At 57.1% G+C, this 27,891-nt stretch overlaps 3 protein-coding genes across 13 annotated transcripts in view; 2 read left to right on the top strand and 1 right to left on the bottom strand.

Annotated features, from left to right (window-relative positions):
- Positions 1 to 19,879, top strand: part of TOP3A (DNA topoisomerase III alpha) — a 37,708-nt gene extending 17,829 nt beyond the window's left edge. Inside the window, exons 10-19 of one of the 2 annotated variants that reach the window (XM_037808017.1) lie at positions 4,995 to 5,077; positions 5,908 to 6,115; positions 7,622 to 7,807; positions 7,988 to 8,117; positions 11,133 to 11,246; positions 11,326 to 11,491; positions 12,318 to 12,461; positions 14,178 to 14,300; positions 15,278 to 15,954; positions 17,160 to 19,879. In XM_037808017.1, coding sequence (XP_037663945.1) covers positions 4,995 to 5,077; positions 5,908 to 6,115; positions 7,622 to 7,807; positions 7,988 to 8,117; positions 11,133 to 11,246; positions 11,326 to 11,491; positions 12,318 to 12,461; positions 14,178 to 14,300; positions 15,278 to 15,954; positions 17,160 to 17,338 — 2,010 coding nt within the window. In that variant the 3' untranslated portion in view covers positions 17,339 to 19,879. The remainder of the gene's footprint in view (positions 1 to 4,994; positions 5,078 to 5,907; positions 6,116 to 7,621; positions 7,808 to 7,987; positions 8,118 to 11,132; positions 11,247 to 11,325; positions 11,492 to 12,317; positions 12,462 to 14,177; positions 14,301 to 15,277; positions 15,955 to 17,159) is intronic. The other variant, XM_037808018.1, reaches the window with a different exon arrangement.
- Positions 19,880 to 20,653: 774 nt separating this feature from the next.
- On the bottom strand, positions 20,654 to 27,274 carry MIEF2 (mitochondrial elongation factor 2). 10 transcript variants are annotated; one of them, XM_037808027.1, is made up of 4 exons: positions 27,143 to 27,274; positions 24,998 to 25,150; positions 24,647 to 24,827; positions 20,654 to 24,118 (listed from the first exon to the last, which is right to left on the bottom strand). In XM_037808027.1, exons 2-4 carry the CDS (start codon positions 25,142 to 25,144, stop codon positions 23,058 to 23,060), a joined length of 1,389 nt encoding a protein of 462 aa, XP_037663955.1. In that variant the 5' UTR covers positions 25,145 to 25,150; positions 27,143 to 27,274; the 3' UTR covers positions 20,654 to 23,057. The 10 variants fall into 10 exon arrangements, with proteins under 10 accessions (XP_037663955.1, XP_037663949.1, XP_037663948.1 ...); XM_037808021.1 differs by lacking the exon at positions 27,143 to 27,274 and adding an exon at positions 25,511 to 26,757; XM_037808020.1 differs by lacking the exon at positions 27,143 to 27,274 and adding an exon at positions 25,548 to 26,757.
- Positions 27,275 to 27,870: 596 nt separating this feature from the next.
- FLII (FLII actin remodeling protein) overlaps positions 27,871 to 27,891 on the top strand; it is a 5,798-nt gene continuing 5,777 nt past the window's right edge. Inside the window, exon 1 of the mRNA XM_037809294.1 lies at positions 27,871 to 27,884. Coding sequence (XP_037665222.1) covers positions 27,871 to 27,884 — 14 coding nt within the window. The remainder of the gene's footprint in view (positions 27,885 to 27,891) is intronic.

The raw sequence follows: 27,891 nt of genomic DNA, 5'->3' as shown, positions 1-27,891 counted from the left end.
ACTGGGCCCCACCCCTTTCCTCTTTAGAGAAGATGGATGCCTTAGGGGGAGGTCATTAGCATTTCAGTGGTCTCTCTCTACCTGTGCCACACCCATGTCTGGGTCACAGAACTGGGAACTCAAAATGGCCAAGGCTTTCTCCACTGAGTTGAAAAAGGAACAGAGCTAGTCCGAGGAGACCCTCTGGCTTTCCAAGGTTAGTCGTCACCCAAAGCCTCTGTCTACTTGTTGGGGATTCGCACCTCTTAGTGAGCAGTTCACACTCGCTAATTAAAACCCCAGTTGGAGCTCAGCTGAGCTATATTCACTCGCTGGGAGAGAGCTTCTCTCTGGCACCACAAGGCTTTGTAGTTCGGGCTGTGGGGCAGGGGTCTCACGACTTGGATCCTCAGTTCTTACTTACAGATTTTGTGCTGTGATCTCGGGCATCCCTCCCAAATCAGGTTGGTGTATGATGATTGGACGTTCACGTCTGTCCTCCTGCAGTTATTCTGGATTGTAAACTAGTTGTTTCTGTTTTTTTTTTTTCAGTTGTTCCAGGGGGACTACTTAGCTTCCACTCCTCTCTATGTCGCCATCTTAGATCTCTCTCTGCTAATAGAATTTTGGCATCTTCTTGTTTCTTCCACATGCATGTGTTTTTAACAGCAGTATAATCATAATAGCTTGTTTTCCCCACCCAAGTAGTCTTTTCACCTTGCTACATAATCTGAGTAAACATCATTTTAAATATCTGCTGTCAGAGCCTCCTGCAAACATTTCAATCCCAGAGGAACCATTCCCATGGGATCTAAGTCTGGGTCAGTCACACTGGGGAGCCCCTTCCCAGGCACCACTTTGCAGGGCAAATCGAGTTACAAGCACTGTCAGAGACAACTCTGGAGGCTGACCCCATGCGGAACATGGCGCAGGGGCGGGGGCAGGCCGCCTTTTATCTTAGCATAGTGCAGTTCAGGGGACCACAAGGGAACGGCTTCAGATGGACTTTAAATAGCAGGTGTGTTTTCTGTTCCTCATTGGTTGTGTGTTGACAAAGTGTGGTTCTCAGAGTATCTTGTTACAGTCAGTATGTACTGCTTTTTCCCCCAAATTTTCACACGTTTAATTGATGAAATTCAAAATATAATAATAATTGAGTACATTTTTGTACCTACTAATTTTATACTAATTGATAGTATGCTAATTGTACTGTCTGCTAATGAGAATGAAGTTCCTTTAAGAATGTCTTTATGTTGTAGATGAGTCACTTCCAGTTGAAAGTTTGGTGGAAGCCCCCTCAGCTGCACAGTTAAATGGAATTTGAAATGTGGAAATTTCCTCTGCACTTGTGTCAGAGAACTGTAGTTTGAGCTCAAAAACGTATATCCACTGCCAGTGTGTGTGGCACGGAAGTCTCACTTCTTGTTTTAATTTTTGACAGCACAGGAAGTGTATAAAGCTGCTTTGTGTTACTTCTGATTCAAGTAACAGTAGTTGTCATTGAAATAACAGTAACAGTGTATGTTTCAATATGAGCTCTGTTTTGCCTTATAATTGTAGGTTAAACTCATTAAGAACCATTTTCAGTCTGCAGCAAAAGTCATTTCCAGCACTATCCAGTATTGGATAATAGAGGTTAAGGGAGGTTCTTCTCATATAGAAAAATTTCAGTCTCACCTCTGGACTTAAAAATCCTAAAAAATCTTTACCACTGTTAAGCTTTGGCCTGCTCTGTGGTGGAATGAGTCCCAATAATCAGTTTCTGTTTCTAAAAAGAATCCATGGAACTGCTGATGGTTAAGTCCCCAGGAGCAGATGACGTTAGTGACTCCATGGTTCAGTAAGAAATGCAGATATCTCCCGCAGAGTGCCTGCTGACAGACATACAGCAGGACACCGCGGGCTTTACCCACCAGCTTTGTGAATGTGTCCACCTAAGCCTTTTCCTCCTCTGCATGTCAGTGGTAACAGATGGTAGCAGACGCCACTGCGGGCTGTACTGGCAGTGCTTTCTCAACTTTGAAAGTATTCACACCCAGCGTTGGCTGCTCCGAGCAGACCCCAGAGCCGATCGCTCAGTCCCATCCGGACAGCACCGGGGCAGAGTCGGTCACAGCCGGCGGCAACTCAGGGCCAAGGAGCACTCGGATCATCGGCCTAGTTCCTGGGGTTGTTGTCTTTTCTTTTTTAACTTTATTTCTTTTTAATTGTGGTATATTATACCTAACATAGAAATCATTTTTATCGTTTTAAGTGAACAATTCTTTGAAATTAAGTACATTGACAATATTGTGTAACTTTCACCAGTTTCCAGACTGTTTTCATTATCCCAAACTCATACTCATTTGACTCCCCATTCCCTCCTCTCCCCACCCCTGGGAACCAGTATTCTGCTTCTGGCTCTATGAATTTGCCTATTCTGGATATTTCAAAAAGGTGTCCCCACTTTCTCTGTGTGTTTTGTAGTTTTCTGTTGAGAACTGGACTCTGGATATTATGTTGTTATAACTCGGGAAAGCTGGTTCTCCTGTCCCCTGGGATTGCTGGGTGTTTTTTTTGCTGCTGTTCTCGCTGAGGACTGGAGCCACCCATTTGTGACTTTTTCGAACTATTTTTGCTGCCAAATGGGGAATGGGAAAAGAAACGATGGTGCTTCTTTAGGACGTCTCTGCTGCTTTTGCCTGAGGAATGTTGAAGCAGTGGCCTCCCTCAGAGCCACCACCCCCGGATCCTAAGTCGCTGATCAAAAGCAGTGACGAGTGACCAGCCCCCACTCGCGCTGGTTTTGGAGGACTAGGTGCAGTAAGCTGCACAGGAGCCAGGCCACAGCACCCACTGCTGCCTGCCTTGTGGTTGGGGATGTGGGGTGGTGGCCACTGCACGAGTGGGAAATTCACCGATGTTTACTGCAACTTACCAGCCTCTCCCTCAGCTCTCTCCTGGATGCTGCACAGTGGTCCACTCAATTCCAGAGTTTCAAAATAGCAGAGTCAGACAGTTTCTGACAAGCTCAGTAGTTATTTTGGTAGCGAGACTGATTCCTGGCATTTCCTACTCTGCCATCTTCCCACAGTCCTGTCTAGGCTGCTTTTTAAACACAGCTTTCTGGCCTCTTGCCCACCCCATGGCCCCACCTCATCTGTTGCAATCGCTGGTAGGCAGGGTGCGTGAACCTGCTCCCCTGCCAGGTGATCTTCTCCACACGGAGTCAGAACTGCCGGGCTGGGCTCTGACCCTGCTGTCGATGCCCTGGAGCAGTTCCGTGTCTCGGGGTGGGCTCCCATAACCAAGCTCACAACACTGGTGTCTACAAGCAGAGCCCCCCGCTCATTCATTTGCAATGAGAATTCCTGCCATCTCTCCCGGGTCAAGCTAATGGGAAGCCAAATCATTATGTGAAGCCACTTTGTTGATTTACCATGAGAAATTCCAGTCGGTGGGACCAGGAATGCCCATTCCAGTTCTGTCTCCAGGCCCATCAACCTGATAGTCATCCCATAGTCATCAGGTTGTCTGGCGGGCTGGATCAGAGCGAGGGAAAGTGAGTGGGTCTGGTGGCCTGGTGCGTCCATCCCCCCGTCTCACAGCGCAGAGGTTTTCCTGCAGGACCAGGACTCTGCGAGTCCACCGAAAGCAGCCCTCCTGCCAGCAGTTCTGCATGGGAGCTGCTGTCTCCCATCCGTGCACAACTCCCCTGGGCTGTGGGTGGAGTTGGGGCAAGACTGGGGCCTTCAGAGCCGCCCCCCAGCCACAGGCTCCCCAGCATGACCGTTTCCTGCCAGCACTGACAGGTTTAGAGCAAACCCTGGGCACCTTCTTCTCACACCTGCTGCTGCCAGGTCGTTGGCTCTTGATGCAGATTTGGGTCATCACACCTTGACTGCCTGCTCACGAGCTGGGTGTGTGTGGTGGTTACAGAGGGAATGCGAGAGTAGAAGTTGGGAAGGGTTCACAGGGCAGCCTGTGGACTCAGGGAGGTGCCCACACGGCCTTGGAGAAGCAGGGAGGGAGAGGGTGGCGGCAGGCACTGTCACTCCCCCCACCGAACTGGAGACAAGCCCGAGAGTAGGCTTCATTCCCCTTGTGGTGGGGGGGAGCACCCGGGGATTTGTCCGAGGCTCTGAGTCAGGATTGCCACCAGGGCCCGACGTGCTCTTCCCTCTGCTTGCTGGGGGCCCCTGTGTGGGGCAGGCCTCTGACGATGGACAGGGGCGTTTGGATTTAGAGAGGAGCCTGGGGTTGCTTTAGTCCGTGAGCTCCCCCGGGATGGGGCCTGGGCTGCAGAAACTGGGGAGCCTGGGAACAGTTTACACCCTGGTGTGCCAGGTCTACGGCAAGACCCGGGAGTCTGGGCCTTTATGAAGCCTCCCAGGGGATGGTTATGTGCAGCCAGGATCGGGAGTCATTGCTGTTGTCTTGTTTTCCCCACATTGCCTGTCTTAAAGCTCCCCTGAGTTAATCAATTCCCAAGTCCTTTCCCTGGAGACTGACTTGGTAAATCTGGGTTGGAGGCTGGAATCTGTACTTTCAGCATCAGGCAAGTTTGGAAACTGCTCATTTAATTCTACAGATGATGGAACACAGGCCCTGAGAAATGTGGGGCTCAAAGCTCCCGGCTAGAGGGTAGGTCAGATTCTGTGGTGCGCAGTTCTCAGCCTGTAATTGGTCGGCACTTTTGCTAGTGTAAGCAATGCCATGTCATTTCCAAGCATGAGGGTTGAAATGAGGTGACAGTTGGAAGTCCAGTGAGAAGTGCCAGGCCGGGTCCGGCTGGTTGCCAGGAGCAACCCCCCACCCCCACCCCCGCCGAAGGCCCTTGGTGGAGCATGTGCCCTTGAGGGTCAGCTGTTGGCTCTTCTGGCTTGTCACTGTGTCACTGCTATGTGTAGATGCCACCCAGGGCAGCAGCCACTGGAGGGACAGGGCCAGGCACTTCCTGAGGGATGGTGTGGGCTGGTCCTCTGGGCCTTTGACTCACACTCTCAACCCTGATGTGCCTCTTGACTCGTTTACAGGAGCTGGAGAAGCTGGCTTCTCGCAAGTTGAGAATAAATGCGAAAGAAACCATGAGGATTGCTGAAAGACTCTACACTCAGGGGTAAACGTCCTGGACTTGGGAGTAGAATCTCGGGCGTCTTTACCATGAGGAAATATTTTAGAAATGGAGTTATGGGGAAACACGTTGTCTAGATATCACCCAGGCCCTGAAGTAGAATGATTTTGACATTGACTTCTGTTTTCTGATAAGGAAAAGGTATTTCAGATTCACTTACTTCCTAAAATAGGAATCCATGGAATTGATTCAAACCCCCCATTGACCCCTCAGCGCCTCTCTCGGGGCCCTGGCTGGCGGCAGGCAGCACCCTGGTCTCGGGGTGATGGGCGCTCCAGGGTGGAGCCCTGCCTTGAGTGAGTGTGGGCTGGGCTTCGAAGGCTTGGTGAGAAGGAAATAATAACTTACCTGCAATGTTTTTTATCGATTACATATTTTTTATTAATTTCACCTATTTACTTTACTGTTCTAAACTGGCCACTAGAAAGCATAAAATTACATACAAGGTCCACGTGCTGTTTCTGTTGCTTGTTGTTCCTTCTGCACTGTCAGTGGCTGTGGGCCTCCAGGGCCAGTAGAACAGGGCGGTTCTGCCAAGACGGACACCGTGAGGGGCCAGGAGGGTGCTGCGCCCACCGCTGCCGGCCAAGCCAGGCTGTCCACTTCCTGGGCCATTTCTTCTGCCTCGTGCTGCCCCTCTAATCCTTTGACTCCCTTGGGTGGCAGGAGAGCCTGCCGCTTTCCACCATGTTCAGAGGCCACGTCCCAGCATGTTTCTCCGTGTGGGTGACTGAGGTCATGCTCAGTCTAGCTCAGTTGTTTACAGGCGGATGAAAGAAGCTGGCAGCACCTCCTCCTGCCTCCCTGTGTTCTAGGTATATCAGCTATCCTCGAACTGAAACGAACATCTTCCCGAGAGACCTGAACCTGGCGGCACTGGTGGAGCAGCAGACCCCGGACCCGCGCTGGGGGGCCTTCGCCCAGCGCATTCTGGAGCGGGGTGGTCCCACCCCACGCAACGGGAGCAAATCTGACCAGGCTCACCCTCCCATCCACCCCACCAAGTACACCAGCAACTTGCAGGTTAGTTTCCCGAAACGTGCCCCATCCGGGACCCCAGAGAGAGGTGCCCGGGGTCAAGACTGGGGTTTGCGTTGACAGTAGATTCTTATTTTAGGAAACGAGCAATTTTGAAATAGCTCTTCCATGTTAGAAAAGAGAAGACAGGGTGAGAATTCTATTTCATAATCTGCCTGGTTTTCCTGAAAATCCCTCCACGATAGATGCACTCCCTCGATCTGGCCTCAATCCCTCACACTCGCCATCAGACTCCTTCTGGCTCGTTCCCGATCCCTTCACTCAAAAACTAGGCACTCCCCCTTTTCCGGGCCAGGCACAGGTCCCCAGCACCCACGTGGAACTGGATTGCTTTCTCAGTCCCTGGTGAACTGTAAAAACCCTCCGTCCTTCCAGGATTGGCCTGTCTCTGGGTCCTTCCAAAACTTCACCCCCACCCTCCCGTCATACTCGCGGTCACTGAGTGTGAGCACGCAGCTCCGCTGGGTTTTTCACAGTTCAGTTTTTTCCCAGCTGGGGCCCAGGCTCCACGAGGGCAAGAGCCCTCAAGCTGGCTTTACGTCGCAGGCTTATCACAAAGCTAAGTGAAGTTGAGTCTTTTTTTTCCCCTTTAACAACAGGTATTATTCTTTCTGATTATAAAAGTAATGCATGTTCATTTTAGACAGTCTAGAAAATATAGAAGATCATAGGAGGAAGAAAAAAAATTGCCAGTGATCTAGCCTCCTACCAAGAGCCCACCTTTTTTCCTTGCATGTATATAATATTTTTCTAATAAAATTAGAATCTTAGTTCTGCAAAGTACTTTTACCATTTTATATCGTGAGTATTTCCCCATGTGCTGAAAGATTCTTTAAAAGTAATTTTTTGATGATTGCAAAGATAAACCCTGATTTGTTTTTACAGATCCATTTTTGGAAGTTGATGTTGTCTCCATTTTTTTAATCATGATATACTACAGTTAACGTTTTTGTACATAAGCATTTGTGCAGCTCTCTCATTGTTTCCTTGGAATAAATTCTTGGGGCATTACTGGATATGAGTGTGAGCATGTTAAAGGCCTTTGATAGATTGATCCTCACTGAATCCTCGATTACTCAGGAGAAAATCACCCTAACACATCACTACTTGATTGTGTCTGTAAAGTGAGTGTGTCCTTGAGGTGGGCATGTCCTCAAGTGTGTCCCTGAGGTTGGCTTCAGGCTGCTAGCAGGAGCTGTGTTCCCTGGGATGTCTTGTTTGTCAGGGAGTCTCCCAACTTCTTTTATTATACTTTGTGTTGAGACTGATTTACGGCTAAACTGTCACTTCCCAGCCCGCAGGGTAAGACTCCTCCCTGCTTATCTTAACATGATGGGGGTCCAGAAGGCGCACCTGGTGGGAGCGGTGTGCCCTGGTCTGTTCAGAACCTGGTGGACAGGCGGCGTGAGCCACTGGAACCACCCCTGATGCTGTCATCCTTGAGAGGTGATGTTCTGGAGGGAGTTTCGGACTCTTCTCTTTTCTTCGTAGGGAGATGAACAGCGACTGTATGAGTTTATTGTTCGCCATTTCCTAGCTTGCTGCTCCCAGGATGCTCAGGGGCAGGAGACAACCGTGGAGATTGACATCGCTGGGGAGCGCTTTGTGGCCCATGGCCTCATGGTTCTGGCCCGAAACTACCTGGACGTGTATCCATACGATCACTGGAGTGACAAGGTGAAAAGCCAGAGGTGCAGTCAGGGCTGGTTTGTGCCTGAGTGTCTGACCCCTGGGCCTCAGACAGAGGGGAAGACGGCTAGGTCCCCACCCTTGTGCCCCGCCATGGGGCAGGATGGGAGCCTGTACCTGAGTGTCACGACAGGCTGGTTTGACCAAAGCTTCTGCTGCTCCCTGCAGACCATCCCTGTCTATGAGAGAGGATCCCGCTTCCAGCCCAGCACTGTGGAGATGGTGGATGGGGAGACCAGCCCCCCGCAGCTGCTGACCGAAGCGGACCTCATCGCCCTCATGGAGAAGCATGGCATCGGTCAGTAGGGCTGGCCAGGCCCATGTCCTGTCGGCCTTTACACGGTCTCTGTACAAGTGTCAGTTCTGATCCCTGTCTCGGGGTTGAGGTGAGGCTGGGCGAGGCCATAGTGTCCTAAAGCCTCGGCCCAAGGTGCTCCTCAGCCAGTGCTTGGACCGTGGCACTGCACCTGACCTACAGTCTACCTGTACGGACAGGGGCACCTTCTGTGATTCAGAGGTCTCTGCCTGACCACAGCCTCTTTTTTTGGCCCTCATGGAAATTTTTATGGTTGTTTTATTTTGAATAAGGTACTAACATTTAAAACTTGGGAGATTCCACACAAAATATCTGGATTTTCGTCTTCCCCCGAGGTATCAGAAGGTGTGGGTGCCCTGAGCCTTCGTGCCCACCGCCCGTGGTGGGTGTGGCTGCAGCTGCCTCTGCGGATGGTGGCGCCTTCTCCGCTGCTCACCCCTCGCTGCCCATTGCTCACAGCAGCGTCGCTCACCTGTGTGTTCGCGTAGGTCCCTGCTGGCAGCTGCGCCTGCCCCCCCTGCTGTTAGCCATGGGAGACCATGTTTTTACCTTTTGGTTAAAGCATTTTCCGTATTGTTTAGGAATCAGAAAACAGGTTTTTAAAAAAAGCTAGATCAGAATTGTGTTTTCCACCAAGCAGGGGGTGCTGGCGGCAGCAGTATTCGGACTCTGCAGGGCCCCGTGTGCTGCCTGCCCCCCATCATCCTCACCGCACTCCAGGGACTGTCTCGGGCCTATTTCCCAAGTTGGTCATTCAGGCTCCGGGGCATAGCCGCTTCCCTGCCAGAGTCAGGGGAACGGAGCCCCTTTTGTTGTCATGGTTCTGTGGCTCGGAAAGTGCTCCGACCTGAAGCTCAGTGACCACCGGGAGTGTTCAGGAACACTGCAGGCTTGGGTCAAATCAGAGGGAGGTCCTGTAGTCATTAACAGTTGTGCCCCCACTAGAGGAGGCCATGCTGGGCACTTGGGGCCCAGAGGCAAATGAGGCCTTCCTGGAAGGAGGAACACACCACGCCAGCCATCGAGGACAGGCCGTGGGTGTGGGGGAGCAGGCAGGAGGCACCTTCATGGGGGCAGCTGTGTGAGCGGGGCCCCGAGACTCCCTGTGGGGGACTCCTGATGAGTTGGAGGTGAGCCCGGCAAGGGGCAGGGTGTGAGTAAAGGTGCGGGAACGGGGGCACACACGCTGGATTTGCTGGGGCAGAGGGGGAGGCAGGGAGGGGAGTTGGCCAAGGAGCTCAGGTGTCGGCCTGAGGTCAGCAGGGAGCCATTCAGGTCTCTAAGTACGGACGCAACTCAGGTAGAGCTACGTCTTTTAAAAGCAATTTTTAAAGCAGCTTTATTGAGACATAATTCGCCTACCATAGAATCCACCCGTGTAAAGTGTGCAGCTCAGTGGTTTATACCACGTCCACAGAGACACGCACCCTCACAATTTTAGAACATTTTCATTATGCCAAAGAGAAGCCTCACGTGTATTAGCAGTCGCTGTCTGTTCCAGTTTGCTAATGCTGCTGTTTTGCAAAACACCAGGGTTATTTGGTTACAAAGTTATAGTCTGAAGGCCATGAAAATGTCCAAATTAAAGCAACAACATGAATATACCATCACCGAAGGAAGGCCAGTGGCATCTGGAACACCTCTGTCGGCTGGGAAGGCACGGGGCTGGCGCCTGCTGATCCCAGGTTGTGTTCCAGCTCCTCTCTCAGCTCCTGTGCGTTCTTCAAAATGTTGCTCTTGGGATGTCTTGTCCCCTCTTAGCTTCTCCGGAACAAAGTGTCAGCAAAATCTGCTTTCAATGGCCATCTCCAAAATGTTTCTCTTGGCTGCAGCTCCAAAATTTCACTCCTAGCTGCTCTTCAAAATGTCACTCTCGGCTGCTCTGAGGTCCTTCTGTTTGTGAGCTTTTTATGTGGCTCCAGGGATTAAATCAAGACCCATGCTAAATGGGCAGGGTCCGTATCTCCTTGGAAATTATCCCAGCATTTCACTCAAGTTGATTGAGTCACATCTCCATGGAAACACTCAATCAAAGGGTTCCAACCTAATCAGCACTAATACATCCGCACCAAAGAACATGGTGTTTTGGGGGACATAATACATTCAAACTGGCACACCCTCGCATCTCCCCGGCTTCTCCAGGTCTAACAACCACTGATCTACTTTCAGTCTCTGGGTTTGCCTTTTCTGGACTTTTCATATAAATAGAACCACACCACACATGGCCTTCTGTGCCTGCTCCTTTCACTCAGCCTTACGTTTCTGAGGCTCGCCGTGTTGTCTTCCTTGTTGACTGGATATGTTCCACTGTGGCAGAGACCACACAGCTCATCTGCTGAGGGACATGGGGTTGCCGCCACTTCCTGGTCTTTGAGGAATGAGGCTGCTGTGGACATTCGCTCCTCCTTGAGGACTCTTGGGCATATGGCTGGGGGTGGACTTGCGGGTCATGGAAGCTCTGTTTCACTGAGGAGCCACTGGACAGTTTGACCCCTTGGCTGTACCATGTTATGCTCCCACCAGCAGGGACCAGGGGCCCGATTTCTCTCTGTCCCCACCGACACTTGTTATTGTCCATCTTCTTAATCACAGCCATCCTGGTGGGTATGAACCGGCATCTGTGGTTTCCTTTCCCTATTGGCAGAGCTACTCTTTTAAGGGTCTCTCTGGCCCCAGCACGGAGAATTGGGTGGCAGGAGGAAGAGGCCAGAAGCGGACTGAGGGTGTTGTCAGAATGCAGATGGGCTGAGGTGGGCTCCTGCTGTGACGGGCTGTGGAGCCGAGGAGAGGGGTGGGAAAAAAGAGGCCCTAAAGGTGGAAGTAACTGGTGTGCTGAGTCCTCGGGCGCGAGGGGTGGTTTCCATGGTGAGTCCCCACGTGGGCTGGGGTGGAGGAGGGGCCCCGTAGTGATTGTGGCACCCTCAGTACATCTGGGTGGAGCTGCCCCCTCGGCAGCTGTCAGCCCCAGCCTCCTAGTGACCAGAAAGTGGCTTGCAGGCACTGACGCCACGCATGCGGAGCACATCGAGACCATCAAGGCCAGGATGTACGTGGGGCTCACGGCAGACAAGCGGTTTCTCCCGGGCCACCTGGGCATGGGCCTGGTAGAAGGTAAGGGCGGAGCTGGCAGTGGCAGCGGGCGGCTATGTCGCCACCGTGGTCCTTAGAGAACACCGCTCTTTCTCTGCAGGCTATGACTCCATGGGCTATGAGATGTCCAAGCCTGACCTTCGGGCCGAGCTGGAAGCTGATCTGAAGCTCATCTGTGAGGGGAAGAAGGACAAATTGGTGGTTCTAAGGCAGCAGGTCCAGAAATACAAGCAGGTTTTTATGGAAGCGGTGGTTAAAGCGAAGAAGTGAGTGCCAGGCCCTGCGTTCCTGCCCAAGAGGTCATTTAACTCTGAGGTCTCAAAAGTAACACTCCCTAACAAGAAACAGGACATCTTGGGGTGATTTGGGAGAACATCTTTGGTGTGACCACTGCTAACCCATGCCCTGTGTGGGGTCGGGTCATGGCCAGCGGTCTGTCCTCAGCAGCAGGCTCACTTCCTGGGCCTGAGGTGTCCCCTTGGGGTCTCCTCCTCTGAGTTTTGTTTTTTCCTTTCCCTAGAGCTCTGTCATAAGGAAACAGTAATCAGAATAGCTGGTCCAATTATTCTGGGCTGTTGGCTCCAGAAAGGCCGTTCTCTTCATTTTAACTCTGCCTTGACTAAAGGCCCAGTTGCAGTGTAGTTTTTTAAGTCTGTCTGGCCAGGTGCTAGGGCATGAGCCATGAGTTCTCAGGAGTATTTGGAGGGGCCATTCAGCAAGCAGCGTGTGTCCGTTTTATTAGAAATAATGTGTCCTCCCCCATGCCAATTTTGAAAAGAGATGCCTGAGCTCGTTTGAACTTAAACCTAAGCAGGCCTTTCTGGAGTCTGAGCGTGGACACTGCAGTTTTATCTGCTTAGTGTGTGGCCAATGACAAAGCAGAAACTTATCTCCTGGAGCTGGATTCTTTCCAGCGGCTGGCTGGGGGTGGGCAGGAGGCCAGGAGCAGGGCCTGCTGGGGAGCTTGGCCCTCTCTGCCTCGGGCCTGGGCTGCACCAACCAGCTGGTCCTTGAGGCCACAGGCATGGCGGGCAGGTGCAGGTGGCGACAGCACCCTGAGACCTGTGGTGTGTGTTTCTGTCTCTTCTTCAGGTTGGACGAGGCCTTGTCCCAGTACTTCGGGGAAGGGGTGCAAGTGGCCCAACCAGAAGAGGTGCACCCCACCCAGCCCCAGCCCATCAGGAAGTGTCCGCAGTGTGGCCGGGCCATGGTCCTCAGGACCCGGAAGAGCGGCGGGTCAGTACCCAGCCCCCACCCTGCTCTGCTCGCCCAGTGCTCCTGGGCCGGACGGGGGGTGGGGATGTGATGGGGATGTGATGGTGGCAGCTGGGATCGGGCCTGAGGTGCCCAGGGTTGGGGTTTGTCCCCTGTGGATAGACCAATAGGCTGTCCTTCCACCAACATGGGGCAGCGGAGGAGCAGGCAGGGCTCGGCTCAGATCCCACGTCTGCCGCTTGTATTAGCTTTACAGCTTTGAGCAAGTTACTTAGCTGCTCTGAGCCCCAACTTCGTTTTCCATGAAATGATGGCAGTAGTGCTTTCCTCACAGTGCTGTGGTGAGAATGTGGATGACACAGAAAGGGTCCAGTGTCTGGCACAGGGCCTGATCCCTCATAGGTGTTCTGCAGATTCTGGTTTTCTCTCTAGTTTTGACTCCAAAACCCTCAAATCCCTTTTCCTTTTCAGTGTAGTAGAGCAGAGTGGGTGGGGTTCACCCTGAGAACCGGTTTGTCATAACCAGCCTGTAAGGCGGCTCTGCTTCCCTCGGTTGTCCGGGAATGGGACGGGCTCACTCGGACCCAGGCGGCCCTGGTGTGCGGTTGAGGCTGAACTGGAACCCAGCGCTCGCTGCCTTCCCCAGCCCTCCCCAGGGGCACGGCACGTGCTGCCTCCTTGCTGCTGGAGCATCCGGCAGATGAAGCACCGCATGGTAGGGTGGGCTCCCCCAACTCCTCCTCCAGCTGTTGGTGGCCTTCCTGGGCGAGGAGGCGGCCACCCCAGCCTGCGTCCTGAGTCTCGGTTAGCGGTCGGCCCTGGAGGCCAGGCGCGTCACCCACAGCGTGACGAGGGCTGGTGCCCTGCAGGCTCACCCTGCATCTGAGGCACACGCGTGAGCACTCAGTAAATCAGTCCATGTGCTGTTTTCTTTCTTTGCCACCAGGAGGTAAACGGATTAGTAGTCCTTGGAATAAAAGAGACGAGAACACTCGTTTTTGTTTTAGCTCTGAGTTCTCCAGGAACTTGACAACAAAGTAATGCTTCTCTGAGTCACCCCAGAGGACCATTGATTTTTTCTGAGCAAGTCAGCACTCTAGAATGTACCTGATAATTTCCATTTCTGTCTTGTGAATTTGCTATTTAAATAATTGTGTTTGGGTTTTATGTTGTGATTTTTGTGGTTGGTCTAATCATATCCAGCCACACATAAAACCAAGTATAAATTGCTAAATTGTGTAAAATTCTGTGACTGGAAGGCTTGAGGAAGTGTTGGCTGGGAAAGATGTGTGGTGTGGGTGTTAAGAGGAAAAGCTCTTTCCTCAGACAGCTGGGCAGGCAGGCAGGCCCCCGCCCCCACCCAGTGCACGCACGTCCCTGGGTGGACTCCCAGCCCTTGCGTGCTGAGCGTGACGCCTCAGGACCGTCGTGCGGAAGAAGTGAGGGGCCGTGGGAGCACCGTGAGCACGCGGCACCCGGCGTCACACTGAGGGGTGGTCCATTATCTTTAAGTACAGAGCGGGGTCAGCAACAGCTATCCGTCTCTAAAGGATGTGGGCGGTCAGTGCCGGTTAGTTTTCCGGAGTGCTCCAGTGAAATGAATGTCCTTGTTGATCAGCTGAGGACACGTCTCTGCCAGGATGGGGGGGCCCTGAGCCCCCGTGGGTCACCTGCTGAGCTCAGGCCCTCCCATCTGGGCTGTGGCCCCCTCCTCACCATCTCTCTTCTGACCCCCAGGTACTACCTCAGCTGCACGGGTTTCCCAGAATGCCGTTCGGCCATGTGGTTTCCTGATTCTGTCCTGGAAGCCAGCAGGGATGACAGTGTGTGTCCAGTGTGCCAGCCACACCCCGTGTACCGGTGAGCAGGGCAGAGTCGGGCCTCTGCTCTCAGTAGGGAGGTGGTGCTTCAGGGCAGAACTCAGAACTCCGATGGCGGTGTCCCCAGGTTTGTGCTGTCCTCGGTGTCGCCTCCTTGCCACGGCAGGTGTGGACACCAGGCTGGCTGGGGAGGTGCCCTCCAAGCACAGGAGTAAACCGGTGGGCACCTTTCTCCACGTTCTCCAGAGAGCTTGTCCCACAGCCTTCACTGTTCGTGGTCTCCTAGCTCCTCCAGGAAGCCCAGAGCCCCGGTGGCGAGTCACAGGGTCCCTCTTCTCTCTTGAATCGTTGAATCATCAGGGAGTAGAGAGCTTTGGGGGTGGGTTATGTCTACTGGTATTTACCATAGTGAAGCAGAGACATTTTTTGAAATACTAATTTATCAGTTCATTTAAAGATAACAAGTATATTACATGTTAGCATATGTAACGTTTTTTTGATAAAACATTTATTTTCCATAACAAAGAAAAAAAGTGAAACAAATGGCATTGTCTTATATTTTTGTGAGTCTGATGTCTGGATTCTGCTGAGTTGTCAAGAGCCATAGCTTCTGGAAAGCTTCCTGTGCACACATGGAAAAATGAGAGCAACATGGACATAACTTCTTGGCATTACTATAAAAATAGTCTTAGCCTCACCTTGAAAGGGTCCCAGAACTGCACTTTGAGAACTGCCAGTTCAGAGAAATGTAACCACCGGGGGGCATCTGTCTACTGGAGACCATTCAGGGCTCTGTGATTCCAGGTGCAGTTTCCCAGCCTGCACTCGGGTGGGGATGGGAGGAGCTCGTGTCCGATGGGCCTCGGAGGTGCTCCTTGGGGTCCAGGCAGCCACAAGAGAGAGTTAGCATGGGGGGCCCAGGGTGAGCACAGCTCTCTCTGCACCCACGGAAGGACTTTCAACCTGGGTGTTAATGCTTTTTCCTTGTCTTCTGCCCACCCACCACCCACTCTCCAGGTTGAAGTTAAAGTTTAAGCGTGGTAGTGTCCCCCCGACCATGCCTCTGGAGCTGGTGGGCTGCATCGGCGGCTGTGACGAGACCCTGAGGGAGATCTTGGGCCTGAGAGTTTCACAGGGCCCCCCCAGAGCTTGGCAGCCAGCCAGCCAGCCCTCTGGCCAGCTGCAGGCCAGCCAGTCCCTGAACAGAATGGACAGCAGCCAGCACGGCCACCCCCAGCCTCCTGGCATCAGACAGCCTGGACTGGCGGAGGCTCTGGCCCCACCTCACCTTCCGCCCACCGCCGCTGCCGAGGGCAACTCTGTGACCTGCAACTGTGGCCAGGAGGCCCTGCTGCTCACTGTGCGCAAGGAGGGCCCCAACCAGGGCCGGCAGTTCTACAAGTGCAACGGGGGCGGCTGCAGCTTCTTCCTGTGGGCTGACAGCAGCCCACGTGGAGCCCCGGGGCCGCCCCTCACAGCATCACAGCCTCCACACAGCTCGCAGGGACACCCACCGGGTGCAGGGAGCCACCTGGGTGGGCCTGGCGGCACCTCCTGCCTGTGTAGCCAGCCTGCCGTCACGCGGACTGTGCAGAAGGACGGTCCCAACAAGGGCCGCCAATTCCACACGTGCCCCAGGCCCCGTGAGCAGCAGTGTGGCTTCTTCCAGTGGGTGGACGAGAATGTGGCCCCAGGTGAGCAGGGGTGGGCCGGGGGTGCCCACCGAGCTCCTCCGGGGATGGGTTTGGTCTCCTCCAGCTGATCGAGTGCCCAGTCTTCCTCGCAGAATATAAGGTTGCAGCCGACTCAGTGTAGTTCACGTGCACCTTTGTCAGCATCCTCACCTCGGTTTCACAGATGAGGAGAGGGAGTCCAGGCAAATGACGTGTCTCAGGGTCACACAGCGACGGCTGAGGTTTAGGCCTGCCTGATTGCCCATTCTGCGCTCTTCGTGGCCTTTGTAAACCTAGCAAGGTCATTATCATCCGCCTCCTTCAGGTGAAGAAACTCACCCTGATGGATCTAGGAACCTGCCCAAGGCCAGTTGGCTTGGGTCACATTGGGTAACGTTCAGGAAAGCATCCTGAAGTGGTCCCTGGCCCTCCTGGCACACTTGAGAAGCTTAACAAGACACTTGTGAGGGACTCACAGGGCCAGTGAGCGTCGGAGTGCCCCGGAGATCCGCAGCCTCGGTCTCCTCAGCCCACCTGCCTTCCTTGGCACTCCTCTTATAGAGGAGTTTTGTTGCTCTCAGACTGTGAGTCCAGCACCCTGTTGCCGGCTCTGCATGCTCTGGACGATCCCAGAGAGCTAGGTAGGAGGTTAGGACTTGAGAGCAGGCCACCAGGGCTGGAGGGACCAGAGACGTCCTTGTAGGGACAGAACCACTTGGGAAGTGTGTGGAAGATAATCCAGTACGCAAGGGTCACTCGTCAGCAAAGGAAGAGAAATGGTGTCCGACCTCCAGGCTGGCTGACAGATTGTCCTGGGCAGTCAGGCGGCCGGTGCGTGGAGGCTCGGAGGGCCTGGGAAGGGCCAGGCTCCAGGCTTCCTTGTAGGAAGGTGGGACCCATGTTGGTGGTCCCAGGCCTGTTTGTTTCTGCGGTCTCATCACCCTGGGTTGTCACTTGCTTGGGTTTCTGCCTCTGTCAAAAGTGACCCCTGAGCCTGCCTTAACCAGGACAGTGGGCGGGGGGCGGTGTCTTCAATAGCTTAGTCTTGAGGGACGGCGTTGGGTCACCGTAAGTGAGCGCCTCGTGTCTGGATGCTGTGGATCGCCCTCACGGGCTCAGACAGCCTGGCCTGTCAGAGTCTCGGTGCCCTCCTCCAAACACCAGCCTGTACTTCTGGCTGCTTTAGTCTCAGCTCTAAACTCGGCCTTCCCTGACTCTTCCCACAGGCACCTTTGGAGCCACACCCTGGCCAGGAGGCAGAGGGAAAGCCCAGGGGTCCGAGGCCAGAGGCAAAAGACCCCGTGCCAATTCCTCAGACTCTGGGGCCACGGCAAAGAAGACCCGGAAATGTAGCCTTTGCCACCAGCCTGGACACACTCGCCCCTTCTGTCCTCAGAACAGATGAGGGAAGGCGGAGCAGGCAGGGCCACTGCACCAGGCTCCCCGATGTCTGCGAAGCGAGCTGGTTCCACAGGACCTGGTGGCCGCCCCTCTCGTGGAAACTCGAAATTGCTACGGACACCACCCCTTGCCCAGGGCTCCGGAAGGGCCTTGGCCACTGCCAGAAGTCCCGCGAGGACATTCAGGGTCAGCACCGAGAAAAGTTGGCAACCAGAGGATTAACTGGGGGACTGGTGCACCCCCAGGGCCAGCTCCGAGCAGCCCTGTGCTCGTTCACGGCTGAGAAAGGTGGTGGCTCCTGTCCTGTAGTCGCACTTGCAGGGAGCTTTGTCCCCTCGCCGCTGAGGAGCTGCCACGGCCCGGCCACCCTGCAGGCCGTGAGCCTTAACAAAGGGCTCTTCCCCTTTGGTTCCAGCGGCCATTGGTGCTGTGTCTGGGGACGTGAGCAGGAGCGATGGGTTCAGAGCCTCCAGTGCTGGGCGAGCACTCGCCCCCAGGCTGCACTCCTCCTCTGTCGGGGCTCCCTGCCTGCCCCGCCCTCCTCCCTGCGCCCCTGGCAAGCATCAGCCCCCTCCACACAGCCCCGGACAGCTGGTCCCTCGGAGCAGAGCAGAGGCCGGCCTCGGGCTCGTAGTGGGACTGCACCTGCGTGCATTCTGGGCAAACAAAGTACCTCACTTGCCTTCGTGAGACTGTGAGGGGCACACAGCCACATGGCCTTGACTTTGGAGTTTAGAGGGGTAGAAATGGGGTGGCGAGTCCCTGAGTCCCGCTGCTATCTGGGGAAGACGTGAGCTGCTTTCAGGCCTGGCGTGCTCAGCCCCTGCCTTCCCGCGAGACCCCTTGCTCCGTGCCCCGGCTAGGTGGCAGGTGGGGGTCTACAGATTCCTGGGAAGGCTCCTGGGGCCTCGAGTCAGTGGGTGTGGGGTGACCCTGCCCGGGTTTACGGCTTTGCTTGTTCCTCCCCCAGCCCCTGGCACCTGCGCTTCGGGCCGGTGCGTGAGTGGAGCCACGTGCCCATTGTGGCTGCCTTCCTCCGCTTAGCAGGACGTTCTCAAGTCCATCTGGGTTGAAGGATGGATCGGTACTTCATGGCTTTCATCTTTATAGCTGAATAATATGCCATTTTGTTTGCCCATTTATCCATCGGTGGACATTTGGGCTGTCTCCCCTTCTGGGCTGTTGGGAATAATGCTGCTGTGAATACTCGTGTATAACTTTTGGTCCAAGTCCCTGTGTTCTGTTCCTTGGGGTACACGGTGAGCCTGTGTGTGGCTTTCTGAGGAACCCCGCCAGCCTGCTGCCTCAGCAGCTGCACCTTCCCGTGCCCACAGCCATGCACGAGGGTTCCACTTTCTCCATATCCTTGCCACCTTAGTCTAAATTTTAAATAAGTCCCAGCCCTCCTAGTGGGCATGAAGTCGAACCTCACCGTGGTTTTGATTTGCATTTCCCTGAAGACCAGTGATGTTGAGCGTCTTCATGTGCTTACGGGTGTTTGTGTTTCTTCTTTGGAGAAGTGCCTATCCAAGCTCTCTGCCCATTGTTTTAATTGGGCTGTTTCTCTTTGTTGTTGACTTGTAGGAATTCTTTGTATAGTATGGATACTAGATGTGTTTGTGGTTTTTAATCTTTTCAGAGATAATCCCTGTGTGTCCATCTCAGAGCGATTTAAAATCCCCCCACCCTCCCCCGCTTTCCACACCAATGTTGAGAGCCTCACGTGGCAGCAGGGGGTTGACCTGTCATCACCTACGGAAGAGGAGGCAGGCTGGCTTCTGCATGCACTTCCCCATGGGTGGCTCTCCCCCTGGCTTTGCCGGGCAGTCTCCCACTGTCCCACAAACATAAGAAAAATACAACAGGAGAGCCCCATGCATCTGCTAGGTGGGGAGGGACTCGGGCCTGGCACATACCTGCTACTCACTGGTCTTGGAGCAGCTGGCATCTGAAGACGGACCCCTCCACCTCACCCCGCGCCGGCTCTCAGCACAGAGGAAGATGGCCGAGGTGAGGTCACCCTCTGCCACTCCTTCCAGGCCTGCTGCAGGCAGGAACCTCCGGATGTGCAGACTCGACCAGCTCACATCTGCCTCCCACTTCCCCACACCACGGCGTAAAGGGGCGGAGCTTCCCCTTCCACCCCAGGGTGCCAGCAGCCCCTGGTGCCGACAGATGCAAGCGCCTGGCCTGCGAGCTGGGCGGGGGCAGCCTGCGCCTGGGACTGCTGTCCTGAGTGCACGGCAGCCACGCTGCAGGGAGCCCCGTGAGCCGGGCCGTCCTGCCCACCTGCGGCTCCAGCCACCGACCTTGCTGGTCTAGATGGGCCCTCAGGGAACCCGCCAAACTGCGAGGTGTTCCCAGCCGCCCCTGCAGCATCACGTTTCCTCCGGGAAGAGCAGGTTTCTCCCCCATTGCCTTAGCGTCCTCAGAGAATTAAGTGCAACTAGATTGTCACGTTAACTGGCATATGTATTTTTTACAGACTCTTATTTTCCTGATTATAAAAAATCCATTTGTGAAAAATTAAAACGTTACAAACGTCTATGATGTTTAAGTCCCCCTTGTTTTAGGGAGAAACAGGGCAGGGGGGTGGGCTGGGGTTCCGGGTCTGTGCCGGTGGCTCTTGAGGTGGGACTCGGGGTTGGCTGGTCTGGGCCTTGGGGGTGGGTGCGCCTCGGCCCACACCAGAGGACGGGCGGGGAGGACCGCTCTGGGGGGAGCGTCGGGGAGCGCCTTGCTCCCGGGACCACAGGGTCCTCCGCACGCGGGGGAGAAGGCTCTGGCGCACCTCGTTGGTGGGAGTGTAAGCCGTTTCTTTTCCCATCCCAAAGTAATGAAATCTTAGGAAATTTGGAAAACAGAAAAAAAATGGAGGCCCGAGTTGCTAGTGGGTAGTGGTGCGGAGATCTTTTTATTTCTCAACCGCAACCACCTGTGACGTCGTGCTCTCTTTCCAGCCCTGGCTCAGCACCGGGTTGGTTTTTTAACTGCTGACTGAAGGCCCCATGGAATGCAGTTAGGCAGGAGATCGCAACAGTATTTGGAACAACTTTACCCACAACCCCACCTCCAGGAACCTGTCCTAAAGAGAAAGCTTGGGTACACAAAGACTTATCTTCAGAGCACTGGGGGGAAAAGCAAAAACTGAAGTACCGTTTGGTCAGCTATGAAGGAAAACAGTACACCCGCCCGATGGACACAGTTTCTAAGTGTTCCTGAAGAGAAAGTGTTCATAAGTTAATTTACAAAAAGAACGCCTCTTACATGTGGTAAAATTTATTCTCAGATTATGTCAGGGTACGAATACCTTTTCCAATTTTTTTTTTTTTTTGCATGGGGCAACCCCTTGGTTCTGAGCAGGTAAGGCAGGTACTGCTTTCCACCATCATTACACCTCCTGTCCTTAGTTCACTTGGTAAAACTAAGAAAACTAGAATAACTGTTTCCGCCCCCACAGCTGAAGGTTCTAGGTTTTAGGGCATTTCAGCCGCGGGCTGAGGCTAGACTTGGCTCGTCCAAGCAGCTGGAGTTGGCACTGGAATTGGAGTCATCCTTGCGTTACAGAAGACAGAGTAAAATTTAGCAGCAGCTCATTGGGCAGCTGGTTTGGCCCCAAGATCCTGCAAAGGCGCCTAGCAAACGGGCTTGTTTCCAAGTCTTCTCTGGCCAGAAACAGACGTCCTGGGCCTTGTCCTCAGATAGGCCATGCCACCGGGTCACTGTTTTCCTCCTTCTTAGTCAGGGCTTGACATGGGTCTGATATGAAGTTTATCTGAGAAACCCTGAGCTTACAGAGCTGAGGAAAATGCACGGAGATTGGAAGTGGCCCAACTCCACGATCGGCAGCTGGAGTTGCTCTTTGATCCCAGTACCTTGCTCTTCTCGGGGAAACCACAGCGTGAGGGGAAATGCAGAGCTCCCGAAGCAGGCGGCCTCCATGGGCCACGCTGGGTTTGGTGTCCGGAAGGTGGGCTCCAACCAAGCCTGCCTCTCGGCCTGGCATCCTCACCAGCACCCGGAGCAGCCCCATTACTGGTGGGTTCTGGAGAGCATGGCCCCCGCCGGCCCTGGCCCCCAGCCCATGAAGGGCCTGGCCGTGTTTGGCTGACTGAGAGGCTGCTAGGCCCGGCATCTCTCCTTCAGGGGCATTTGATCTTCACGGCCACCCCAAGAAGCGGGGAGTAAGTCATCCCCCGTCTTCACAGGTGAGGATGCTGAGGCACAGGTTCTGCCCGGACAGGTGCCGAGCCCGCGCTACTCCCTGGCCCCCCTCGGTGTTACCGAGGTTGCTCAAGGCGCCTGCGCCAAGGCCACGGGGCAGCCCCCGGACAGTCATCGCATGGCCTCCCAGCCTCCTGCCCTCGTGTCCCCTGTAGCCTTGGTGCCGCAGAGCCCACACTGCCTCGAGGCAGCCCAGTCATGCTCAGGAGCACCCCAAATGCAGCATGGCCCCCACCCGCGGCCTGCACCCAGCTGCCCCACGTGTCAGCCCCTTGGAGAGAGAGCTGACCCTGCTCCCCTGTCCTGAAGTCACCTCAGGAAACTCGGAAGCAGGGAGGGGAAGAACACAGCCCACCCCCGTGGCTCCTGCAGCTGTGGACACATCTGTCTGTGATGACGAAGGCCGCCAGCTTTTTGGGCATCTGCAGGGACGCAGAAACGCACTGACTCACGCCCACTCTCCTCAGCACGAGGCCTCGCTCGGGGGCCACAGGAGGAGACAGAGGGTGAGGAAGCTTGGCCACACAGTGGGGATGGCGTGTGCGGCCTCCAGGAGAAACAAAACCCCAAGGTTGGCTCCCAGTTGCTCCACACGCTCCACGACTCTCCTGGTTATATCCCACCACTCCCCACCTCCCTCGATCCCAAACTCTCAGGCCAAGCCACAGGATTCCCAGGAAACTCCAAAAGGTAGCACCAGGCCAATCCTTCCCAGCTGCCAATTCACATGTTGTCTAAGAATTTTTTCCTTTTATTCTCATTCACGTTCTTGGAGGCAGAGCTCTGTTTCACAGAAAGGCTACTAGGGAGACAGGTGGGGGCAGCTCTCCCCACTCCGGCCCCTGCTACCCAGCCAGGCTTCAAGGTGACAGAGCTCGGCAAGAAGACTTGTTCTGGCACATCGCGGAGGCTCTCCAGGGCTTCTGCAGCCCGAAGAGAAAGCTCGGCCAGCTGGAGGGGAGAGAACCTTCGAGACACGAGGTGGGCAGCAAGTCAGCCTGGTTTTCTACCCCCTGCACGGCTCCAGAGCTGAAGCAGATTGCTCAACGCAGAAGACATCGGGAAGGGCTGTACTGCGGGCCTACCAGGTGCCTGCAGCCCCCAGGGGACAGCAAACACACAAGACTCCTGGCCTGGAGGCCCCCGGATGCCTTGGAGCTGCACCCGAGGAAAGTGCTAAAACCACTTCCTCTTGGTAGAAAAAATAGAGCTGACCACCCACCCCTCCTGGGACAGCAGCGGCCACAGTCCATCAGTGGGGACGCATTGCTGGTGATGACAGATAAAGCCCAGGGCTCTGGGGTTGGCCCCGAGGAGCAGAGGGGGGTCCTGGACGAGCAGCCAAAGAGGTAACCCAGCTGAGTTCAGGTGACATCGCCCCAGGCGCTCGGGGCACAGGCACCTACCACCCTGCAAGCATCAAGACATTTGTCTCCGATCCTGGCCAAAAGCAAGAGAGATGGCTCTCCACCCCAGGCAAGTGTGCTACCCCCGCCCCCCTAGAGCAGCCGCTCGGGCTCCTGCAGGCCGCTGTACAGTGCGTAGCCGATGGCATCTATCTCCTCCGCACTCAGATTGTCCAGGAGGTTGACACAAGGGTTGAAGTGGCCGGGCAGGCTGGCCCGCTCCAGGCTGCCCACGAGCTCCTCCAGGGCCTGCAGGAAGCGCTCCCCCAAGGCCTCCTCGGCCCAGTTGGCCGCCGCCTCCCCCAGGTGCAGGACTACCTGGGTGAGGGGGCCCCGGCCCAGCTGCCCCAGCATGGGGTGGCCACGGCAGACCCCGCAGAGCAGTTGCAGCAGCCGCCGGCGGACCCCAGCATCACCCTCATCCAGCGCCCGCAGCCTGGCAGCCTCTGCCGGGTACCAGTCCTGCACCCACAGGTTCCCGGCCAGCCCCTCCAGGGGCCGGGCAAGGAGGAGGTGGCCAGCAGCAGCCACCGCGGGCAGCACGGCGATGCAGAGCTCCAGGTGCCCATGCCGCACCTCGAGCAGCAGCTCTGGGGAGGCCACGCCAGGCAGGATCAGGCAGCCGAGCAGGCTCCCGATGGCTGGCCAGTTGACAGAGGCCGCCAGTGCCTGGCGGAGCAGCTCCAGGAGCGCCCGGGGGGACAGGTAGCTGCCCACCAGGAAGCGGTCCCAGGGGCTGCTCCCACGGGGATGGAACTCCAGCTGCGTCCTGCGTAGGGCCCAGCAGCGGGGATCCGCGGCCACGGTGTCCATGCCTGGCACCAGGCCCCACAGGCCGGGCTCCAGCGCCAGCGGCACCAGGAGGCGCATGGGGTCGGCAGCCCCCGCCTGCAGCCCATCGTAGAGTGGCCCGCCTGGCTCCAGGGCCCCAAAGGGCAGTGCCGGGAACTTGCCCCGCAGGTAGGCCTGCAGCTCCAGGCTGATGTCACCAGCCAGCTGCTTGGCCAGAGCCTTGTCGGCTGCAGGGATGGCCACGTGGTCCCGCTCAAAGGCGAGCAGCTTCTCCTGGAAGGTCAGGCACAGGGGGACCGGGCAGCTGAGCTGGGGCGACGTGCGAGCATCAGGGTCTCGAGGGTGGGCGTCTCCAGGACCCTCTGCAGGGGTCAGGGTCAGTGTGGGAATGCGCGAGTTAGAGCGCCCTGTGCGACTCCCCACTGGGTGACACCCCAGGCCCCCTGGACCCTCCCGGAAGAGGGGCCAACGGCAAGGCCAGCTGAGAGGATACTTTGCCTGGTTCTCCCAGCGGCCGCCCGACAACACACCCTCGCCCTGCGGTTACGGTACGGAGTGGGGAGACGTGGGGTCCAGCTCAGCTCTGCCAGCTACCGCCCACCCTGGACAGGTGCCTCTCGGGGCCTCAGATTCCCCACCAGAGGCCCCCCTCCCGATTCGCACGGCCTGCCATAACCATGCTGCCACCTCGCTCCACGGCCCATGGCAGTTGAGGCGTCGGCACCACCTTGAGAGGTGGGAGGGCAGGAAACGCTCCCCACAAAACATGCAGGAAAAGCACTCCCCACCCCGGGGGCAGGGGCACATCCAGGTTAGCAGCGGAGCCTGGGCTGAACTCGAGGAGACCACCAGAGGAGACCCCCTCGTCCCAGGGGAATACTGCCACTCACCTGCAGCAGCAGGCGCAGATGCTGGGGGCGGCACGGGCTGGCTGAGGGGGGCGGGAGGCGGCTGGGGGTGCAGGTGTGGCGTGGCCTTGAGCAGGCTCAGCTCCTTCCAGCCATCCTCCAGGCACGTGGGGTCCAACTTGGCATCGTCCTCGCCCCTTGGGCTGGTGGCCCTGTCGATGAGCTACAGGCAGACACGGGTCAGGGCATCGGGGGCCTGGGCATGGCCCCGGGCAGAGCAAACCAGGCCCCTGGGGGGTGAAGTGCTCCCCACCAGCCCTCCCCTGGGCCCCAGCCCCCACCCAGTGGCCCTCCCTGGGAGCGCAGTTGTGACGCTGCCCGGCCCAGCCTCACCCGCTTCACGGCCAGGGTGGCGATGCCCAGCACTGCAGCCCCGCCCACGCCCAGCACCAGGCGGGCGTTGGCCAGGAGGAAGTCCACGGCGCCACCCAGGGCACTGCCATCGGGCCTCTTCCCCCACTTCTGTGGGGGCTCCGCCATGGTCTGCTGTAAGAGAGCCAGGGGTGGGGGGGCAGCTCTGGTGGGGGAGCCAGGCTCCCGGGGGCAGGAACGGGCAGGAAGCCCTGGCAGCCATCCTGCTGGGGCACTGAGGCCCCTGAGAATTTCTCAGGAGAAAGGGGGCTACATGCAGGGTTTCTTGGGAGGAGATAGGAGTGCTGCTCAAGCCCCTGCCCCTACACCCCCAAACCTGCACACAACCTGTCCCCTGGAAAGGGGCTCACACAGAAAGGCCCTGGGGTCTGTGGCAGGTCAGAGCAGAGCACCCATGGCCCCCGATCCCACCCCTTAGGACCCTGACACCACCAAACCCCTGGGAGGAGGGGCTGGCATCACCACCCGTCTTACCCTGATCACACAGTGAGCAGCAGAGGCTCAAACTCACAAATGCAATGCATCCAGCGCCCCAGTGTCCCCGTCTGCTTCACCCAGTGGTTCCCAAGCAGCTCCCCAAGAGCCAAACAGAGTCTGAGAGCAGTGTCCCAAGGAGGAGACTAAGGCCCGGGGGGTCTCAGGCTGTGGGCTGAGGTCTGTAGAACCCCACCAGGTGGCCAGACACTCAGTTTAGACAGGTGAGGGGTATTTAATGGGGCCACAATCACATCTCCAAACCCTGACAGGGCACCCCAGAGACAGAGCTGCAAAGGCAGAGAGAAGGGAGTGAGCAAGGGGGCTTTCAGGTGAAGGCCCCAGACACGGGACCAGTCCTCGGGAATGGGGGACAGGGAGCAGCTGTCATCAGCACCCCAGAAGGTAAGGTGAGAGCTTGCAGCTGGGCCCGACTTGCTTGCTCCCCTGCAAAACAGCCCAGGTAGTGGAGGGGAAGGATCAGAGAAGGAAGCTGCAGGTGTCTGGCTAGACGTGCCCAGCCCCAGGCTCTAAGGGGTGAGAGCTGGGGGCCCTGGGCTCCAGCAGGAGGGAACCGGTCAGACACCAGGCAGAACTGTCTGGCTGGGGAGGCCGGGGCACCCGACCGTGAGGTCACGGCCAGCTCAGGCCCCGAGGCCTTCGGCCCACCCCGACCTGCTGGGGGGACGGGACTCAGTCACCGGGTGACGGCTGAAGCCGGGGGCAGAGCCTGACTCAGTCCCCAGCACCTGCCCAAATGCCCCGACTAAAAATAGAGGACAGGAGGTCTCGGGACAGATGAGGACAGCGGCCAGCGGGTGACCCGTTCAGCCCTGCGGCCGGCGTGTGCATCAGGCGCGGCGTGGCGACCCACACCGTCACCCGCCTCCAGCGGGGCCTGAACTCCACCTGGCAGACTGTAACCCGCTTTAAGTCCCCCCACCTGTCTACACCGGGCCCCAACCCACAGCCCCCAACTAGGGGGTTAAACGCGGCCCGACTCTGCGCGGCCCCGGGGAAGCCCCTCCTTCCCGCCTCCGCCCAACCTGCCCGTCCGGGCCAGGCCCGGGGCGCTCCCCCGCGAGGAAACCGGCGTCCCGGGAGACCGAGGGGTTTGCCCAGACGGGATTGGAACGCGGACCCCGAGGCGCCGCGGCTCCGCGCACCGGCTCGAGGACGCCGCGGCCCCGGCCGGCCCGCCTGGGAATGGAACGCGGCGGACCCGGGAGGCCGCCGACCCCAGTGAACGCGGACGAGCAGGCCGGAGCTCCAATCAGCGCGCGCAGCGCTCGGCTCACGTGCCACAATACTGCGCGGCTCAGCCAATGGCCGGTTGGTCACGCCCCCCAGCCTGCCGGAACTCTTCCGCGGGGGCGGGACCTCGCCGACTGCCTGCGGACTTAAAGGCGCAGGACTGAATTTCGAGCCCGCCGGGGTTGGGGTGGGGTGGGGTGTGGAGGGGCTGGTCCCCGCGCGTGGAATGAGCGGTCCCCAGGACCCGCTGTGACGCGTCTGCGCTTGGGCTGTGAGCCTGGGGGTCGAGAAAGCCTCTGGGCCTACGATTCCTTCCGGCGCCCCTTGTTAGGAACCCTGAGGTCACCCGCCAGAATCCTGGGTGCATTTTAGGATTACCTGCTGGGTCCCCGGGAGATCGGGGGGCGCGGGGCGGGTCACTGCGTTGCGGGCCTCAGTTTCCCCTTCTGGAAAGCAGGGGCCCGCGCAGGGCGGCTGAGAACGGCAATGGCTGTGAAATGCCCGCACTGGGAGCCGCGGCAGCGCCCTGACCCAGACCGACCCTGACCCCCGGGCAGATCGTGGGGACACAGCTGGGGGCGGTTCACTCTGCGGGGATAACAGCCACGTGCACTCAGTGGGCGCCTGCTGTATGCCGGGAGCTCCACGTGGCGTTGCTGGAGGGCTTCTGGCCTTAAGCAAAGCGTTTCACAGATGAGGCCGCCGGCAAGGGGCAGGCCCCGGCGGCGCACCATCCCCCGAGCTGGGCCTGGGGTGGGCAGGGGCTCCCCGGGGGCCCAGCGCCTCCGAACCGGGCTCCGGAACCTCTCCAGACCCAGTCGGGCTGCAGCAGCAGCAGCCCCGGGGCCCCCGCCGCGGGGCTCTAGGGTCCGATCTTGAACCCTGGAGCCGACGGGGAAACAGGCCGAGGCCGCCGCGGAGGCCCGGCGCTCCCCGCGAGCAGGCGCGTCTCCGGGCGCGCGCGAAGGCCCCGCGCTCTCGGCGGCCCGGGCGGCGGGCGCGGGCGGGTTAAAGGGGCGGAGCCGGCGGCCGGCCCAGCCCGCGGCCCGTCCCTCCCCCGGGCCCGCCCTGCGCCCCCTGCCCGGCCGCCGGCGTAGGAGCGATCCATGGAGGCCACCGGGTGCTGC

This window comes from Choloepus didactylus, chromosome 18 (assembly GCF_015220235.1).
Source record: "Choloepus didactylus isolate mChoDid1 chromosome 18, mChoDid1.pri, whole genome shotgun sequence".
NCBI lineage: Eukaryota > Metazoa > Chordata > Mammalia > Pilosa > Megalonychidae > Choloepus > Choloepus didactylus.
The sequence above is the reverse complement of the archived record's forward strand: the minus strand, read 5'-3'. Positions and strand labels throughout refer to the sequence as shown.